Raw genomic sequence first — 21048 nt, 5'->3', positions numbered from 1 at the left:
AATGAAGAGGATGATTTGAGTGATAAATAATTTCGGGCTGAAAATTGGTGAATCCACTAAAAAGTGAAGCTTGTAGATTGTGGGTCCCACCGGTAACATCTGCTATACTGGGGTAAGAAAAAAAAAGCGTGGTCACCAAATCAAATACGTACTCTCAGCAACATTGACCAAATCAAATGAATGCATATTCATAAACATATCGTTTTGTTTAGGGGTTGGTCAAACTAAATAGAAAGTATGAATCCAGCAAAGATGAGGCCAACAAACAGGATATAACAAGCACTGGCAAGACAGGTAAAAGAGCTAAGACACGTCCAAGAACGAACAAGGCCACTAAATTGCGACAATCCAAAGAAAATGGAAGGAAGAATTTCCTCATCTATATGTGTCTTAACCCTATTAAGCCCAAGCTATTTTGACCCTTCGCAGGCCCAAGGGGGGGGGGGGGGCACATTGTGCCTCCCCTATATAACTTTTTTATTATTTGATGTATCATCGTCATATTTGGCACATGGGTAGAGTAACTCATATTCTACATGACCGTACGTTTGAATTTTCTCAAGGTCACCCATGGAGGGCGCTATTTACCAAAATATAAAGAAATACACAGGAAATATGCTAAAAACATGATTTTTCTCTATAATTTCTTCATTCCCATTATATATGTCTTATGATAGACCAATCATTTTCATATTTGCCACAAATGATAAGTAAGTGGGATATTACTATTTGTTATGGTTGGAATTTTTCAAGGTTACCACATGGGGCGCTATTCATATCAGCATACAGAAATTATATTATGTGACCTGATATGAAATGTCTGGGATGGGTGCATAATATAGTAGTTATGAGATTTCATATTTGCATTACAGTGGAATTTTGAGGTTGCAGATTGATGATAAACTCCTGATATTAGCGGCATAATTTGGTGAAGGAATCAAAATGACACAAAATAGAAGGGCAATCTTTTGAAAATACTATTGTTTTCAGTTATCTCTATTTTATCTATTGTTTCATGCCTTTTCACATAAAAACATAGGAAATAATAAGAAAAACTTCCCAGGACCATAATTACTTCAAATTTTGCTCCTTCAACGAATTTTAGCCAAGAAACACCCATTTCATACACTGTAATACTGTTAAATGAAATGGGAACAGAAAAAAAAATGCAAAATCTGACTGACATGGTTGTTCAGTTTATGGTTGCCATGGCAACCAGCAACATAAAATATAGGTGAATTATATATCAAAATGTTTGCAGTAATATTTTAGGAAAAGTCACCAAATTTGGTTGAAATCGGATGAAGGGCGAAGGAGTGGCAAATGAAAATCTGGTAGGGAGGCACATTGTGCCCCCTTGGGCTTTATAGGGTTAAGATTGCTTATAGCTGCCTTATCAAGCTATCTTCGCTTTGATATTTGCTTACAGGCCCTAACTGTGAGTGGTTGTCGTTTCACCTTCATGATGGATGTTGGTGTTGTTCGAGGACGACACACAATAGATACATGCTGTTTGTTCACATTTGCAATACATTGTCAGCATCTCTAAAAGAGAATTCTCTACAATAGAAGAGGGAAATTCATAATAGAGATTCTGAAGTCAATACATCTACTCTTCTGGTTGTTTCTAATTCATCGTTCACACACTCAGCACGTACTATAATGTAAGCCCAAGGTTTGGACTTGAAGAGAACAATCCATGATTGTATTCATTTTATATAACATCCACCTACACAATGATGTAAGACTTTAACATACGTGACGAAAATCTGGGGAATACAATGGAATATGCGTGAGCTTTGGTCAAGACCCACTATGTCAATGAAAATTAGCAAGCCTTGGGAGAAGGGAACTGGGAACGCCACTAAATGTCTCTTGCGCCGTTTTGCCTGTAACATTTCGCTTCTCTTGAGCCCGTAGCAGCACAATATAGCAGAAGGTACGGAAAGTAAATGGGAAAGCGTATCTCTGTCCATTGTGCCAAATACCCAACGCATGCAATCTGGTGAAGAAACACCTTTACTTTATATTGATATATGGCGGGCCGGTTGTTTGTTATATGTTTTTGTTTTGTTTTGTTTTTCTGACGTGCAAGTCTTTTGACATCAATTTAGTTTAGTCTACTATAATAGGGTCAAACGCGTTCAAGTTGTATGGCACATCCTTCTATCGTTCTTGATGACGAGTGATTGATGCGGTTTCATGACATTTGCCACAACTAAGCTCAAATCGACATCATTATGGTGGTGAAAAGCTTGGTCTCCTAATTCTCCAGTCAGAATTCCCCGAATTACCGCTCATTTCCACCATTATTATATTACACATAGCTCACTCGCAGAGTGCGCGAGCTAACCTGAATGATAGCGAGATATGACGTCATAAGAGGTGACCTCCTATAATTTTCTCTTGATGTCTTTTGCGGGGGTCTGAAGAGTCAAAAAGTGTGATTTTGGCAACCTATGGAGTCCATCTCAGAAGCGATAATATTTTAAGAATAATGAACACACCCTTAGTTATATACATAGATTACTTCATTTGTGATGACAATAACAAATAAAGAAAAATGAATCCTATCTTTCAAAGAGCCCTTTAAACGCTCGCACCATTGACATAATTCTCACAGCAACTTCGAAATTCTTGCAAATGCACAGAATCGTGAAAAGTTATTTCTTGTAGTCAATTAATAAACTAATTAGTTTGACCGAGGGATCTCTCTCCTCCACCGCCCTGCTTCGACTTCAATCTGACATCTTCAGGGGAGGTCTGTTCAAACTCTGCCCAAACATCCTTACGGACAGTTAGACTATTTTTGTTTATTTATATTTAACAAAAAACAACAACATCTATCCCGTGAATCAGTTAGATCCCCCTTCCATACAATCATTTCAACTACAGACAGCTATAATGTACAGCACGGGATCTCAATGTTTGTTTGTTTTTTTTTCTAAATGAGGTCATGAAACCTCTCATTTCACGAGGTAGGGTGGAGCTATCAGCAACTGCAGCTATTCATATTCAAAGTGATGCCACTTTTTGACTATTTTTTTTTTCTGATCTCGACAATGTATAGCACAGAACGTGTTAAAGGGTTCGCTGTGAGAGTATGAGGACCATTATGTTCTCACGGCTCCAGAAGGCTTGTGCGATCGATCAGACGCCCCCATTGTACTTCAAAGAAGTTAGTTGTGCAGTCATGTGTGTAAAGAGGCAATCTCATGTTCCTCATTTACCTTGACGTGACTTCACAGTAGGGTCTGTGGTATTCATACGCAAATATTCAATGATAGAGCATAGGCCACCACCCAGGGACACAGTGTTGTGCAAACAGCATCAGGTGTGTATGCAGTATGCACATTCAACAATGTTAGACCAAGGAGGTACTAGGCAAGCCATACCGTCTTGGCTCGACATCACTGAAAATTCAAGGCATTATACTCATTGTTTGTTTTCTGTCTTTATTATGGCAAGATTCATACCTCAATTCACTTGAACAAGACATTGCAGTCTTTTGGTGAACTCACTGCTTTATTAGCGATAAAAGAACTTTGGGTTTGGGAATGGGTTCTCATAATGATCAATTTTGTCTTGCAGAGGATCATATGATATGTTGGTAATTCTGAAGTAAATAACTAGAACAACATCAAATAAACAATATTTTTAGGCAAACTCGGTTAATACGATTAACAGTGATTTTGTGAACGTTGTGGTTCTTGGCTTATTCTTCTTAGTGTCAACACGTCACATGTCTATACTTTTGTCTTTAATTAAAACTTCAGTTAAACTGAAGTTTATGTTCCTCGATTTATCTTTATACACTACATACATTCACACAAAATATACCATTATCATTTTCATTTTTTTATCATAGCCCAGTTTTGCAGATAACTTTACATAATTAATTGTCAACATTTAAAATCGTACAATGAAATACTAAGTAGACTGCAAACACAATGGCAAATTGTGCAAAAGAATGTCTTTATCTGAAAAAAGTAAAAAAACTGAAATAATTACAAAACAATGATTCATGAATACGTATGTGAATATCGCATCATTATGCATGTATGGATGCATGTACATCTCATCGATTACTTGCGCGTAAGGCCTACATACTTACGCACACACACACACACACACACACACACACTCATATGTATATATAATTATATATATATATATATACATATATACATAAATATATATATATATATATATATATAATATTATAAATATTCCATATCTATTTATCTATTTATTTGTTTGAACATTTATTTATATATACATAAGTTCATTTGTTATAATACTATTGGATATGTATCTTTCTTTCTTGATTATTTTTAGGTTCAAAATGGCACGGCAGCACAGGTAGAAGGAGAATTCCAGAATGACGAAAACAAGGAGCGAGGGAACTGGACCAACAAGATGGACTTTGTCTTATCCTGTCTCGGCTATGCCGTGGGTCTGGGCAACGTTTGGCGCTTCCCCTACCTTGCCTACAGGAACGGAGGGGGTACGTACCCAAAGAGCATTGGCCTTTTAATTTAATAGCTTTACCTTTGGAAGTGATTCTGAACGAAACTTAAAGGGGTAGCCGCATGACAAATGAGAGTTAGTCTGAAATAAAGAGTAAAATCATACAAGCACAATAATGAAAGTTTAATCATAGTTGGATGAAAATATAGGAAGTTATGAAATTAATAGTGCAGTTTTCATTTGCCGTTTTTGAACAATCTATAATTTGCAAATAGTGAATCGATGTCTTCCCTTTACAATTTTCTCAGAGTATGTAAACAAAATCATAACATTTTCATTTTTTTTTGCCAAACACAATTATGCCCCAATCTCAAATACAAATATATCTGAGTGATTATTATTCTAAGTTAATCAACCAGGAATGACATGATGTCTTCTTGAGGACGAGAAAACTTAATTTTCGCCATTTTTGCGGTACAAGATTAATGGAAAATGTGAGGTGAGGAAATCATCATCTCACTCATACATAATTGACAGGGGCGGATCCAGGGAGGACCGCAACCGGCGCACGCCCCCCCCCCCCCTTATTTTTTAGTTGAAACAAAAGAAATAAAAAGAAAAAAATGGGGGGAGGGGTTCGTGCGCACCCCCCCCCCCTTTAATTTTGTTAACACGCCCCCTCTTTACGGAATTCCTGGATCCGCCCCTGATTGATTCATATCAACTGTTCAGGAATTGTATTACAAAATTAGTGAATATTTGAAATTTCATAACTTCCTTACTTTGATCCGATTCTGATCATTTATGTTTTCACTAATGTACTTATGTCGTATTTTACTCATTCTCTTAAGACTCAGTTTTAATTGGCCTCAGGAATTCTCCATCAACATCTAGGTTCGACGTGTCCTCAGTGGGAAAAGAACACGTCTGTCCGCTCCCTTCCCCTCTCACTCCCTAATGCATGATGAGTTTGTCAAGCTGTCCGCTGTCCCCTCTATGACCTTTGACATAAAAGAGACCTTAGAACCAGACACCAGTTATCATACTGTCTACACAATACAATGACTGGAAGGATGCGGATGAATGAAAGATGTTCGTTATTGCAATCAGAATCTTTTATCTGATCAAACGACCCATGTCCTACACACTGCAAACAAACGAAATATATGAATGATAGATGCTACACCCATACAAGAACAATTGCTATCCTATGAAATGTCTGCGAGACCGTAGAAATGCTAACCAAAATGCACAAGAATGTTTACTTGTGAATTTACGCGATACAAAGGATCTTCCGTAGATATCATGATGGCTTAGTTAACATGGATTGACTTTTTCAACCTTTCACAATGTACATAGGACCTATGTGTTGGTATACTTTAAAAATTCTTCTTTTGAAAATAAAAGCTGTATTTGCCAATATGACGAGAAATACGTCTCACGTCATCTTTCTGAGAACATGAGAACGTCCATGGATCTGTACACAAATGTTAATGGTCAAATCGTAGTATTTATAAAGGTGTCGCAAGGAAATAACAAAAATATGATTGGGCCTATACATGAAAGCTAGTTTGTAAAACTGAAGGCCCTAAATTCATAGGCGTGGAATTATTACGGAAAAAGATACGTATTTATTGACCAACTAAAATTATTCCAATACTGAAATCAGTATAAAAAAATGAACAAATAGACCACATGTTGCTGCAACTTATCTGTTAAATAAGTGTGTTACATTTCGTTGTGATTGAAAAAAAAAATACTATGCCATAACCATAACGTTACTCAGCGATCAGTGCATATAAAACAAGGTAATATTCAAAAGGTGTGTATGTATATATATATATATATATATATATATATATATATATATATTAGCGTAGTAGTAGTGACACAATAATTCAATGAGGGATTTTATGACGGGCAAAGATCATCTGCCACACCATCAGAAATAATAAATGACAAGGTTTACGATAAACATTTGAGAACTGTGATCTGAGAGTCAAACATTCTTAGGTAACTTAACGCATAGAATAAGTGCAAAAGACTCGGCGTATCATAAGAGAGATGATGTAGACATATTCAGTAGAGATAATGTCGTCAATAAGTAAAATAAATAAATATTCTAAGCTTTTTGTAATTTCTCTACATGCATCAAAACCTTATTTTCCTGACTCTCATGTTTTAATTCATCAATCACAGGTGCATTCCTCATCCCCTACGTCATCATGTTGTTTTTTGCTGGTCTGCCTCTCTTCATTTTGGAGGTCTCCCTCGGCCAGTACTGCAGCTTGGGACCGATTCAATGCTGGAAATCCGTGCCCCTCTTCAAAGGTGGGTCAGCGAAAATCACATGCAAGCATATACCATAATATCCGGGTAAAGTTCCGGTTATTGTCATTACAATCATTTATCAATTTTCTTACTTTTATTGTTATTATTTTGCTATCGTTGTGATCATAACTGCTACTTCTTTTCCTGCATTCGCTGTCGTTCATCTTAGCAAGCCAGGTAAAACAGGTCAGTTGTAGAAAGGTGAAGCAAGCTAGGATGACCATGAATAATGAATGGACTACACTACGGAAGAAAAAAGAAGCGAGAGAGTGGTTTGTTGAGAGATTGGCTACATAGACTGGTGGACGGTGATAAAATATCCCAAATTACTTTTTTTCTTATTATTTATTTCTTTTCATTTCACCTAAGTTATGTCTTGGCGTACGATGTTCATGATTTTCCTGGCCGATTATTATGTCGAGCACGTATTAGGCCATCAAACTGAGCTCTTAAGATTTGGAAAATGACGTTGATACGAGAAAATATGTCGATTGCGAATACTTACACAATTAATAAACACAAATAATGATGGCAACAATGTTTTCCATAAAAATAAAAATTGAAAAAACAATAATGATATCAATGATAATGACAACAACATCAAAACAACAGTAATGATAATAGTTATAATAAAATAATGATGATAATAATAACAGTAATGATAATGATGATGATGATGATGATCATCATCATCATCATCGACATCATAATATCATTTACAATAAAAATCATCATCATTGTCGTCGTCGTCGTCATTCCTTCCCTAGGCATCGGGTACTGTCAGATGGTGACTGCCGCCTACGTCGGTATTTACTACAACGTGATCATCACGTATACCGTCTACTACTTCGGCGTCTCCTTCACCAGTAAACTACCCTGGGTCGGGTGCGATCACAGCTGGAACGATGATAACTGCTACGACAAATTCCCCGATTGCATCGACAGAGAGGGCATCATCATCGAGAATGGCACTTGCGTCCAGCTCAACTCCACGAGCGACGTCACTCTCGATTACTACAACGTCACCCGCAACGCTGACGGCACGTTCAACATCTCCGATTACGTCGACCCGCTGGCGAGCTCGCGTCAATTGGCGAGCGAACAATACTGGAAGTACGTATGGCGAAGGATTTTTTTTCGCGCGCTTTGTACATAACTCCTTGCACTGAAGACGGTGATGTTTGGATAGATACGGATTCATAATTCCATTAAAAATGCACGCAAAATAAAATCTTCTGAATATGTTCATTGTCTTGTTCGTAAGTATTCTCTCTGTTCTCCTTTCTATCCCCCTTTCTCTCCCCTCTACCCATTCATCCTTTTCTGCATATTTATATCACGCTATTTGTGCTTTCATTCATTTTCAAGGTAAGAAATAACTTCTGTCCTATGATGTTCCACTTGATCCACATAGTGTACAGAACTGATGATGTTAGATTGTAAATAGATTGTAATAGTGCATGGAAGGGCCCATAATTCAAAATATCCAGTAACACTCGTCGAGATTAGAGCTACGCTTCTGACGAATAATTCCTCTTCGTCGTCGTAATTACCAATGTCATTAATATTATTATAATAATTGTCATTATTATGCTAGTTTTAATTGAAATCTATTAATGTTATCCTTACTGCTAATAATACTATAGTGTATGATTATGATTATTATGATAGTTATCATCATTATCACTCATGATATTCATCATCACCGTCATCATCAAAATCATGATTATCGTCACCTTTTATCGTGTCCATTAGTATTACAGAGTGTTGAGATTGTTATCGTTACTACCACTTTTCATGTCATCTAGTTATGTCATCTAGTTATTCACCCAGCTTTGTATGTATAGGCCTAGGCCCGTATTATGTCATTTTCAATGTTTCTATTTGCGTTATCATTTTTCTAGGGGAGCGGTGCTCCAGGAGGCACCCAATATGAACGAACCAAACGGAATAATCTGGCAGCTTTTGATATGTCTCTTCGTGTCTTGGCTCATCGTCTACCTCTGTCTCGTGAGGGGCATCAAGTCTTCAGGAAAGGTAGGTACCACACCAAACACATCGTCCGGGACTGTGACAAATCGACGGGTAACCTGTCTTGTAATTCTATTCATTTTTATATATATATTTTTTTTTTTGCCAATTATGTGAAACTGTCATCACAAGACGTACTATCCTAGACATATTGGGAGAACCCGGCATTATGGCGGAGACATTCCAGTCGCCATAGCGACATCTAGTGTTTTTTGCTTTTTTTTTTTACTTTTACCAGTGTGATTAGGTCATCGCAGTTAGTTATAAAACGTTACCCTTGTCGCTATTTTAGCAATAACATTATCCATTTATTTTCCCCCTCTCTTACATACACAAAAAGCTCTCTAAACACTAAATGATTTGAAAAACATATTTGATGAATTTTAGCAAGCTCACGTGACGCCAAAGTGATAAGCTGATTCACACCGTTCACAAGGTTTAGGGTAATTAGGGTTAGGGTTAGAGTTTTGATGTGGGTTAGGATTAGGATTAGGGTTAGGGTCAGGTGAAGACAATAGTGCCCAGGAGGTAATTGCCCTAGACCCGCGCCTCAACCTGTTTGTGAATAGTACTGTAAGTGGATGGTTTGATAGTCACATTGAAGGGAATATATACCTTTAGAAACCACGAGTTTCCTATCCCTTTATGCATGTTTATTTTACGTATATAAATGCAGGGGCGGATCCAGGGAGGACCGCAACCGGCGCACGCCCCCCCCCCCTTTATTTTTTGTTGAAACAAAAGAAATAAAAAGAAAAAATAGAGCGGGGAGGGGTGCGTGCGCCCCCATTTAATTTTGTAAACGCGCCCCCTCTTTACGGAATTCCTGGATCCGCCCCTGTAAATGTATATTATATGTGTGTATGCATGTGTTCTCTGCATGTGTGTATGTATGTATGCATGTATGTGTGTATGTATACATGTTCGTTTGCACGTATGTATAGGCCTACCTTCGTGTATGGGTATGTAAATATTGAAAGAAGGATATCATTCAGAGGGGTGAAGGTTCAGGTGTAAGTTTCTTCAGTTTGTCTCCCTCTACAAATTCGCAACTGCTGATCTGTAGATTAACAAACATGTCGGAAAAACCAGTGGGAATCGAGCCTGTCATCTACTGCTTTCCGGGCAGCGACACTAAATAAAATATTGCCAAAATGCCTCCAATAGAGGTATGTGCCATTTCCCTCGTGAATTTACACCCCTTGTGAAAGAATTTCCATGTTTCATCATAGAGTTTGCCAAGAAATCGAACGTAATTCTTTTAAAATAAACATGGAAGCATGAAGTATATTTTCTCTTTTTCTTTCAGGTTGTTTACTTCACGGCCACCTTCCCGTACGTTGTGCTGCTGATTCTTCTCATCCGAGGAGTCACGCTGCCAGGAGCGGGTGATGGCATCAACTTCTTCGTCACCCCAGACCTCTCCAAACTTTCCGACGCTCGGGTAGGTTCTGAGATTAAAAGCCCTGTAAAAAGATGATTTTCTTAAAAAGAACAAACAAGAAAGAGAAGAAAATGTAGCTCAAGTAAAGAGAGATGGCAATGGGGGAAACAATGGTGTTAGTGGTCGGAATTTTTAGGATTTATCCCTACATCATTATCATTTCTGAAACTTTTCTTGTTCAAATACTGTAAAGTCCCGAAAAGTTATACTCAATATTTAGCTTGAATTTGCAATATTGAAATGAAATCAGCTACTCACTTACCTTCTTCTATTTTTTTTTTTCATATCATGGTAGTCTTAGAAACTCTTGTAAACAACACGAATGGCATGATACATGTTTGGTTTTTGGTTTGTTAGAGTGATTCGGCTGGTTTAAGCTTTTCCTTTATGACTAATGTTCTTTCAGACTCAAGTGAGACTAAATATTTCACCCCCTTTAACCCTAAAAAGACTGGGCTATTTTGATGCCTCGTAGGACTGGGGGGGGGGGGGGGGGGCTCATTGGGCCCCTCCCCCCCCCCCCAAGATCTTGGCCGTTGACTACGCGATTGCGAGGAAAATTGGCACGCGCGTCACCCGCAAGGTAATCTACAAAACTGAATAGGTAATTATTTCACAAATGTTCAGATTTATTTCTAATCAATTAATTATGCTAATTTATGCATGAATTTAAAAAGATGGCTGTAAATCTGTTATTAAAGGTCCAAAACAGCCATTTTTTAGTTTAGGTAATCTGTGTAGGATTCTTATTGAATGTACATTAAAAAAAAACGGCGGTATCAACACTTTTTTCTTATGAATTTTATTTTTAAAATTTCTTATGTATTTCATTATTTTTGACTTTTTGTTTTTCATTGTTTTTTTCGATGGAAATCATCGGTGACACTATTTCGATCATAAAAAAACATGAAATTAATTGATTTTGATCAGTAAAAGTAAAAATAATGATACATTTATGAATTTTGGTCAGAAACAGAATTGCATTGGATTTGTACATGAAATCACGTTTTTGAGCAATTTCGGGTCTGACATGCACTTACAAAATATTGCGTAACTTCAGAACCGCGTACCCGGGTTCCGCGAATTTGGTCTCAAAATTTGCGCAAGACTTAAAAGAAAAAAATTAAGAAACGTCGCGGCGCGAGATTTTTACATTCAAGATTTATCGCGAAAAATGTCGGGGGGGGGGTGGCCCAACCCCCCCCCCCCAGTCTTTTTAGGGTTAAACGAATTCAAGAAATTGCGAGTGATTGGTCTATTGCGTTTATCCTCGTAAGTATACAAAGTCAACAAAGCACCGCGGTAGATTTTGTTCCCTCTCTTTAAATACAAAGCTGTTGCACAACTGGGGACATCTAGCGTTGTGGGCGTGGTGTTCTTATGTATTTTTACCCAAAATTATGTTACTACAACCTTGTTTTTTATATCTACATTGTATGACATACTAATGAATATTCTTTACATAAAAAATAACATTTCATGTAAGCAATATTAAAAGAAAAGTGTCACCTGTTGATTACGAGGCAATTTTCAGAAATGCATTTATTGTGTCTTGTCATTTTATTTTGCAGGTGTGGCAGGACGCCGCTATCCAAATCTTCTACTCACTCAGCGCCGCAGGGGGCGGACTCACCACCCTAGCTTCGTACAACAAATTCCACAACAATGCATACGGGTAAGAATCCTTCTGTTTTACTTCTTTTTATTTTTTGATCGAGCTTAATAATGATAATGTCATAAATACAATAATCACCATCAAAGGGAAAATAAAAATCTCAGCCTGAAGACAAAGAACAAAGGAAAACTAGGAGAAGGATTTAATAATCAATAAACAATACAATACACACACATCACACACTCACACATCTTTTTTTTTATTTGATAGATAGATAGATAGATAGATACATACATACATACATACATACATACATACATACATAGTAGAGAGGGGGACAGAGAGAGAATACATAGATTCAGGCGAAGACAAAGATAAACACATGTTGTCTCTTAATGTGTATTGTATTTTATACCCTGTACATGGTACAAGCATGAAGTAATAACGGCGGTTGTATTTTTTGGTTATCTGTACCCTGAATAGATCTCTGTACATGTGTTTGTCTGTTATGTCAAGAAACCAATAATCAACATGATCAAGTCATTATGAACTCTTATAACTTTTGTTAATTTCACAACAGCGACTCGCTATTCGTGGCCATCGCCAACTGCTGTACCAGCGTCTTCGCTGGCTTCGTCATCTTCTCCATCGTGGGCTTCATGGCCCAAGAACTCAACCAGCCCGTAGAATCCGTTGTGCAACAAGGTAGACTGCCTCAGTAGTGCCAGGCTTTCCATTAAAAAAAAATATTAGTGTGAAACTTTGATCTTTAACAACCCAGTCAGACTAGGAACTCAAGTGATGTGAAACTGAGCATACAGTAAAGTTATTGTCGGCATATTTATTATGCGCTTGCTCTATTCAGGTGTATTGTTTGTGTTTTGAATGAATCATGACACAAGTCTGTCTGAATGTTGTTGCTTCTACCGCCTTCAGGAGAACGACTGAGGCCTTACTTTATAATTGTGTCTCAACTTTAAGAAGACGAGGAAGGGGCTGGTTTCAAAATGTTTGTCTCCCGTGCAGCGAGAAACCGTCGTAAAGACTGTTGTAAAGACAAAAACGTGAAGAACAATTTACAGGAAACCTGGTAAATCCTACATACAACAACTTGTACAAGGGTTCCATGGCATTTGTTGTTGTTGTTTTATAGAAAGAAAGAAGAAAGAGAAAAATGGGGCCCTATACAAATAATTTGCCCCAGACAGCACTTAACATAAAACAGACAATATTAATAATCTTAAAAAAAATATGAACATTATTAAATATATATGTATGTACCAAGTCTCCACGAGGGAGCTCATATCGTCTCCACGAGGGAGCTCATATTGTCTCCACAAAGGAGCTCATTAAGTCTCCATGGGGGAGCTCATATTGTCTCCACAAAGGAGCTAGTTAGGTCTCCACGAGGGAGCTCAAATGATATTTATGAATACCTCAAATTCTTTGGTTAAGCAAACTCAAATTACTATACCATACACGCGCGCATGTACCACACATTAACTCACCCATGTGCACATACACTTACACACATATCCATCTCCAACCACGCACACACTTACTAATATCAGAGGTCAACCCAAAATAATATACAGTATCTAAATAAAACGCACACACAATGATGTAAATTACAGAATAGGGAACATTACTAACTGTATCATTGTTTCAAGAAAAAAATATATATATATTCAGTGTTTATATGAATATCATTATTTCGAGAGAAAGGAAAAAACAAAGACAAAAAATATATATACAGTGTTTATATCATAGAGCTCTGAGCGTCACATCAATGATTCGTGAAAAATCCAGAGGCGTTGATACAGCAAAGTCGTTTGCAACAAACAACGGAGAAATGATGTACAAATATAATCGTGGTTTCTGTATGACGTACGAGTACACCTGCGGGCTTCAAGCCCAAAAAAGTAGAAATTTAGAGCCAGAAAGTGGGAGTCATAAATTCTTCAAATCAATTTTTTAAACCACAAAATCATAAGTATTAAATAAGTGCAGGCGACTCATACGAGAGGGGATTTACAGAAATTAGAGTTGTTCTCACTATACAAAAAAAAGTATATCATTTATAAATAACTATATTATAATATGGACGAAGAAATCCCCTGTTCTTGCGAGGGAAACGCAAGCAAGGAACGCAAGACAACAAAATATGTACATGTATAATGTTTTACATAGTAAAGGCAAATTGAGGGAGATGCCGAGATCTGCAGCAGCGAGTGACTCCCAAAACCTGCTTGCTGCAGATTCCGGCACCTCGGCGAGGTGGAAGGTGGAGGCCTCGACGTGACGGGTGACCAGGCTCGGCTTGGTCTCGCTGGGAACCGGGGAGCGAAGTCCGGTGCGGATGTTGTGTAGGTCTACTACGCTGAGGATAGGAGAGAGTGAAAGTCCTTCCCCTGTGTACTGGGAAGGGAAAATGAGACTAAATAAAACATAAGTGAGATTAATCACAATCAAACATTAGTGAAAAAAAAAATATTGATAAGCATAAGCCAAAATTCGTAGGCAACTCGCAAATATTTTGAAAATCTGCGTTTCCAGGAGATAATACATATTATCTTGAAATCCACCACAGCAGTTGATAATGCATACATACAAACTTCCCCAAGTGCATGCCACAGCAAACAATGTAAGAAAAACATTAATAGGAAATCAATTTATAATATAATGCATCACAAAATATCTTGAAATCTACGATTGCAAAATGAGAGTGCATCGAATTTGCAGGACTTCGCAAAGTCCGTGCTACAGCAAAGTTATGCAATCTTAAATACTGTGATATTTGTTTGTTTCCTTGACATAGGTAATAACTGCGTCCAGAGCTTTTTGGTTAGCGAGTAAATCAGAGATGCTGGGTGATTGCTTATGGATAGCACGTATGAGATTCGTACGTTGACGTGTGTGTTGTTTGCAGTGTAATAAATAATGTTCAACGGTTTCCAATACATTGCACATTGAGCAAAAACCGGTGGGATGTTTACGGATGATATGATAAAAAGTTGCTAACCTGGCTCTGCCCATGCGGAGACGGTGAGTTATTATTTCATCACGTCTGTTCAGACTTTCAAAGGTGAAGGTGTTTGAGGCACAGGGTTGGATGTTGAAAAGATGGCGTCCTTTATTAGAAGAGCATTTGCTCCTATGACAATTGCTCCTATGAAATGTTTGCACGCTAAGCCAAACATACATTCTACCCACAATTATGACCCTAACCATAATCCTAATCAATTTATCAAATTAAACCTAAAACCCTATCACTGTCCTAATCCTAACCCCATGTGATTGGAGACTAGACAGGAGCAATTGTCACAGGGGCAAAATGTCGAGTCACCATGATTATAAAAGAGCATTGCCATCCAACATTTAGCTTTGCTTTGATTATTCTTCACAAGCTAGGGATGATCCTTCTGGACGGTTTTGATTCGAACTTGGAGAGTAAGATACACTATATTTCCATTAAGTCCCCTCTGTCTTTTCACAGGTTTTGGTCTGGCCTTCGTGGCTTACCCGGCCGCCGTCGCCCGCATGCCCGTCTCGCCTCTGTGGTCTATTCTCTTCTTCGGCATGCTGATCACTCTTGGGTTGGACAGTCAGGTACGAGAGAATCCAGTATGAGCAGAGATATCTGCAAGTCGCTTTGCCCCGACTGCCATTAAGAACAGAAAGAGAGAATATGCAAGGACCTCGCCGAGAAGTTTTCATATCCTGGAGTTATTCGTGCAATCTAAAGGACTGGCTGTTTTAGCCTCAGTCGATCTAATGTCTGGTGCAGGCCTATTTCCCAAGGATAATTGTAGTGGTTTGACAACAAAAAAAAATGTGTACTGACAGCTTCCGTGGAAAATATGAAAATCACAGATGTTATCGACAAGAAAAAAAAAACATACTGTAACCGTTTTAAAATAAACAAATCGAGGTTCATCGTTCATGTAAAACAGTGGTCTGAAAACTTATATACGATCGATTTTAGTGTCAGCGAAAACATCTAACGTAGTCAAAACAACTATTAGAGTGCAACTGGCTGAAATTCGACTGCATTTTTGTAGATAACACATGATTTCAAATTCGGATATGAAGTTTGATCGGCTTCTGAACTCGAATGTTTAATAACCATACCCACTGCACCAACATGAACACCAGTTGACGATTTTCTTTTCTTAGTTCTTCTTTGTATTGACTATATATCTTCTGTTTTCATTCCTTAGTTTGCCATCATGGAAAATCTGGTCACAATGATCGTGGACGAGTTCCCCGGCACACTGCGTAAGCGCAAGAATTACGTCATGTTGGTTGCATGCATCGTAATGTTCTTCCTTGGATTCACCTGTATCACCCACGTGAGTCCATTCGAGTTCGCATGTGCTATGATAAATACTCAGTAATTTGGTGTCTAGTGATTTACTCAAATGACATATATAATGTGTTAGGTTATTAGGAGATACTGGTATGATAAATTATTGAGAAATGAAGTAAGATTCAAAACTTCTTGAAATACATGATTACATCACGTGACGACGGAAATCATCTCGAGCTCAATGTGGTTTGTGCAGATCAACGAAAGGCAGTATAATATCAGGATTGTCTCGAAGACTGACTTTGCTAGAGACAAGAAGTATGTTGATGACCAAAGTCACCCTATTTTCTATGAGAGTAAAAGATGAATAAATCATATACATGTAGATTATGCTTGAACTTATCAACTCTCTAATTCATCAAGTATAAAGTTTCCAGGCTGTAAGTTTATATCATTTTTACTTGATTGTAGACTACATGAGTTGCTTTGAATAATGTTAATGGTTGCATAATCAATCAGTTATTTGGGGTTCATTGAAATAATGGCTGCCGGTTTTCAAATGTATGATGGTATTTCTCTATCAGACCGGAAGTTACTGGGTCGCTCACTTGGACAGCTATGGTGCCTTCTTCAACTATCTGGTGTACGCCCTCCTGGAGTGCATAGCGATCGCCTGGCTCTATGGCGTCAAACGCTTCACCAATGACATCAAGACCATGGTGGGCGAGAAGCTGATTGGTCACTTCACCTTCCTGTGGTGGCCTCTCAACTGGGCAGCCTTCACTCCGTCTCTCATGCTGGTAAGTTTGCCGAGATGAGAAAAATAGTCCCCGTCAAGAACAAGAGACCGATGAGATTACTGCGAGCGGTTATCAATGCGAACGTAATAATAGTTAATTGGCAGGATTCGTAATCTGCCATCACAATATGTATATTCACTGAATTGATAATTTGTATTAGTGAAATTAGTGCAATGGTGGGCAGATAAGTGTTCAATTTATCTACTTATATATTCATGATCCTTCAGTTTGTTCCCTGCAGCATGTAAGAGCGCAAGATCAGAATGTTTTGACAATAACGCCGATTAAGATGAACGGAATGCCACTGACATTCAAACGAACTTCATTCGTGTTCTCCTTTTGATATTACGATATCACCACCGTGTTTCGGTCTTTGTCTGTAGTTTGTGCTGTTGTTCAACTGGTTGAACTGGGAGGAGCCGAGCTACAACGGGCCCTTCCCGACTTGGGCCGTGATCGTTGGATGGCTGATGACCATGATGTCGCTCATCTGGATCCCCATCGTCATGATCTACGAATTCGTGGCTGCCGACGGCAGCCTTGCCGAGGTGAGTGTACCCCAATTAAGATGCCGTGGGCTGGGCTTTGAGTTCGAGAGGGACAGAGTTGAGTCACTTAAATTGAGTAGGCGGGGTAGGAAAAGTGGAGATGTAATGGAAGGTGCTTGATAGTATATTCCTCACGGCAATGCTATCTTATCAAGCGAAGGTTATGTAAGAGCGTGGTATTTAAGAGCACTGTAATGGCCAGTGCACCATGGTATACAGCAAATATACACTGTTAGCTTGTATATGATGTCCACCAAAATTACTTTGCTGCCTCATACAGGTGGGTCCAAACAGTGCATGGTAATCAGTGGTAAATTACCCTACCATCTCGTTATCAGTAATGCAACCAAAAATGACAAAATACTGGAAATATCCCCTGAGAAAAATAATCTGTACTGTTTCACAAAGTTCATATCCCGTCAGAGATCATCACTGACGTTCAGAGGGATATTTCTTTAGAATCCTTTAATAGAGAAATGGTAGTTCAATGTCATAATGTGCTTGGTTATTGTATTGCACTGATGATTGCATGACTTAATTTACTAGTAAACAGTATGAAACTGAATAATGACGCATTATCACCTCAGGACTGATGGCGTAAACCCGTCTCTAGTTAACAAACTACATTTCTAATTAGTTGTCACCAGATCAGATTTGCGCATTGTTCATGTCTTTCTACACTGCAAAAAGTCCGGTGTTAAATAGTGAACACCGAGCTGGTGTTAAATTTTCGGTGCTCATTTATGGTGTGAAATTAACACCTCCGGGTGTCATTTCCAAATTTTAAACTGTTTTTTGAAGAGTTTCTTAGTAACTGCACTTCTTGTTGATTTTTAATCTAAACAAGACGATCAAGAATTTTAAATTAAAATACTAGATTTTTGAAAAAATGTGAAAATGAATTTACACCAAAGTAACACCAGCTGGTGTGGTCTCTTATTGAAGCTGGACGGGTGTTAAACTATAGATATTAACACCAATAAATATCAAATCAACACCATGTGGTGTCATTTTTGAATTAACACCAGTACAGTGTCAAAATAACACCAGGTACAGTGTCAAATTAACACCACGAAGTGTCAGGTGAACACTTTTCAACACCATCACAGTGCATTTTTAACGTACCTGTGGGTGTGGTCCTTTATTGAAGTTTGATCGGTGTTAGATTTAACACCTGTGGTGTTAAATCTAACACCGATGTTTTTACAGTGTAATCACTTCTCCCTTCTGTTTTCTTTCTCTCTCCTATACCGCTACTCCTACTACTTTAACTTATTCCATCTTTTTGTAATATCACTATGTTTTAACCACACTGACATTCTCTCGTCCCTTTCTCCTGCGACTTTTCTTTCTTTCCTATCGTCTTATTTTCTCATTTTCTGTGATGTGTTTGCAGCGTTGGCACGCAGTGGCGAACCCGCGTGAAGACTGGGGCCCAGCCCTTCCCAAGTTCCGCATCGAGGCGGCCCAGGTGCACAGTAAGCACGGCACGACGATGGGCGGACGGATCGACATTGATGGAAGCGGTCGCCGAGTGGACCCGGGGAATGTCGAGTTGGACCCCAGCCCCAAGGTGTGACGGCCGTGCACGTCACAATTCTCACACGAAACAGGGGCGGATCGAGGATTTCTGTAAAGATGGGGTACCTTGTCAAAATAATATAAAAGGGGCGCACGTCTTGTGCGCTCCCCCTGGATCCGCCCACGCAAAAGAGAAAACTTTTGTTAGCATTTTGTTAGTTTCACAGCAGCAGACTTGACCTTGTTCTATCTCAGATCACCCATCTTTTTTTTCTCTCTCTCTCTCTCTAACAACACATGAACAATATATATCGGCATTACCACTGTGTTTGCAGAACAGCACACATCATCAAGCGCAAAACTTGTAGACAATCAATAAAATAAATTATGAACTGTAAAGACATAAAGAAACTCTCGAATGATGAGAGACCGTAGAGGGATAGCAAAACAAGCATTGTGCTTGTGTTGCTGCCAGGCCGTACTTGACATTTATTATGATAATTATGTGCCTTTGATTAATAATAACGACAAAATATATTTAAAGATTTGCATGCAGTGTGAAAACATGATTGAAAATTATCAAAAAACTTATGTACTCTGTAAAGAACCAATTGAATGTCCTCATATTCTGATTTTAACAGAGGAAATAATATTTTGTAACAAAGAAAACTGCTGTAATTGTCAATATAATCATAGAAATTTCATTACACGGTATACATTTAATCAATTTCGAATATTAGTGTCAACTCAAGTGTTTCCGTGGAAGCAATTTGCAATTTCAAGGCTTGTAACGTAAACGCTTCATGGTGTTTTGAAAAGAACAAACAGATTGGAAATACTACTTTGAGGTAAGGAGTCCCAAATAACTATCAGGATCAGCATGCCTGATGGATTTGAAGGATAGAGATTATAAAATGGATGTAGTCTTACAGCATGCATTGTTGAATAGGATCAACTATAATAACCACTTGTGATAGATTCACGGGACCAGCAAAATAACGATACATGAATAAAGATATCTAATGGAAATATACGTAGTCAACTCTAAGACTTTCACTTTCCGCCATTAAAGTAATGGTGGAAACTCAAAAACATGCTTCTGGACAAAAAGCCTCATCTTCCTTTAAATAGGACTTGTAGCTGTGATATTTTCGATGCAGCCTATAACTCATGAAATGTTTCAATTTAGGACGGAAAGGAAGACAATTATGAGCCGAATGAGCACTCCGTACGGCCGTACTAAAGTTTTGATACTCTCCGTAATCATGTTAATGTTGTCTGTTTGGCATGACTCACATTTACCATGTAGCACCTACAGTGAGGATATCTCGTCAATGAAGGTATAGAGGATCTGCAGCCAAAATTTGTGTGGAATTTGTACTTTGTACTTGTGTCATGGTATCGAGTTTTACGCAAAAAAAGTAAACATGATGGTACTGTGTACATGATAAATAATCGTCATACACTGTTTTGCCAGAGCGACACTCCCCTAATCCACAACGAGACCTAATGTGCATGAAAGTATGATTTATGTAGACACGTAAGACAGCGGAAACAATGCAACTACGAGGATATTAAACTATATATTTTTTTCTGCTTCATAGATGTTGGATTTTCATTTCTTTTGTATTTTCATTTCATTTTTCGTAACTGTAAGAATTACTTGGTACATGTATATTGGTTGTTGTTATCACCATCACTATATGATTGGCATATGGTGTGCACGGCCTATTGAAGACAATGCGCACGACTAACAATAGGTTCAATAAATGAACCAAGAAACAAGAACAGGGTATATCATGTATATACATGTACATTGTACTTCCATTTTACTATCGTGTGACTCCAGAAGAACACTTGTAGAATGCAGTACGTATCACTTTGTCTCTTACCAATTTTCGTTTTTCGTTTGTCTATGCAGTGGCGGATCCAGAGGGGGCGCAAGCGGCGCAGGCCCCCCTTTATTTTTCGTTTAAAAA

The 21048-nt window shown here is 38.2% G+C and overlaps 1 protein-coding gene across 1 annotated transcript in view; it reads left to right on the top strand.

Moving 5' to 3' along the window:
• The window catches only part of LOC139732350 (sodium- and chloride-dependent neutral and basic amino acid transporter B(0+)-like), a 30221-nt gene extending 11094 nt beyond the window's left edge, over positions 1-19127 (top strand). The window contains exons 2-13 of the mRNA XM_071643221.1: positions 4339-4507; positions 6670-6801; positions 7569-7914; positions 8706-8838; positions 10142-10276; positions 11848-11951; positions 12472-12596; positions 15388-15500; positions 16112-16243; positions 16785-17000; positions 17384-17548; positions 18945-19127. Of these exons, the coding sequence (XP_071499322.1) occupies positions 4339-4507; positions 6670-6801; positions 7569-7914; positions 8706-8838; positions 10142-10276; positions 11848-11951; positions 12472-12596; positions 15388-15500; positions 16112-16243; positions 16785-17000; positions 17384-17548; positions 18945-19127 (1953 nt within the window). The remainder of the gene's footprint in view (positions 1-4338; positions 4508-6669; positions 6802-7568; positions 7915-8705; positions 8839-10141; positions 10277-11847; positions 11952-12471; positions 12597-15387; positions 15501-16111; positions 16244-16784; positions 17001-17383; positions 17549-18944) is intronic.
• Positions 19128-21048: the final 1921 nt, after the last annotated feature.

This window comes from Diadema antillarum, unplaced genomic scaffold (genome assembly GCF_040938485.1).
Source record: "Diadema antillarum isolate AM-2024a unplaced genomic scaffold, OU_Dant_1.0 scf00000024, whole genome shotgun sequence".
Taxonomy (NCBI): domain Eukaryota; kingdom Metazoa; phylum Echinodermata; class Echinoidea; order Diadematoida; family Diadematidae; genus Diadema; species Diadema antillarum.
This window is presented reverse-complemented; position numbering and strand designations above follow the sequence as displayed.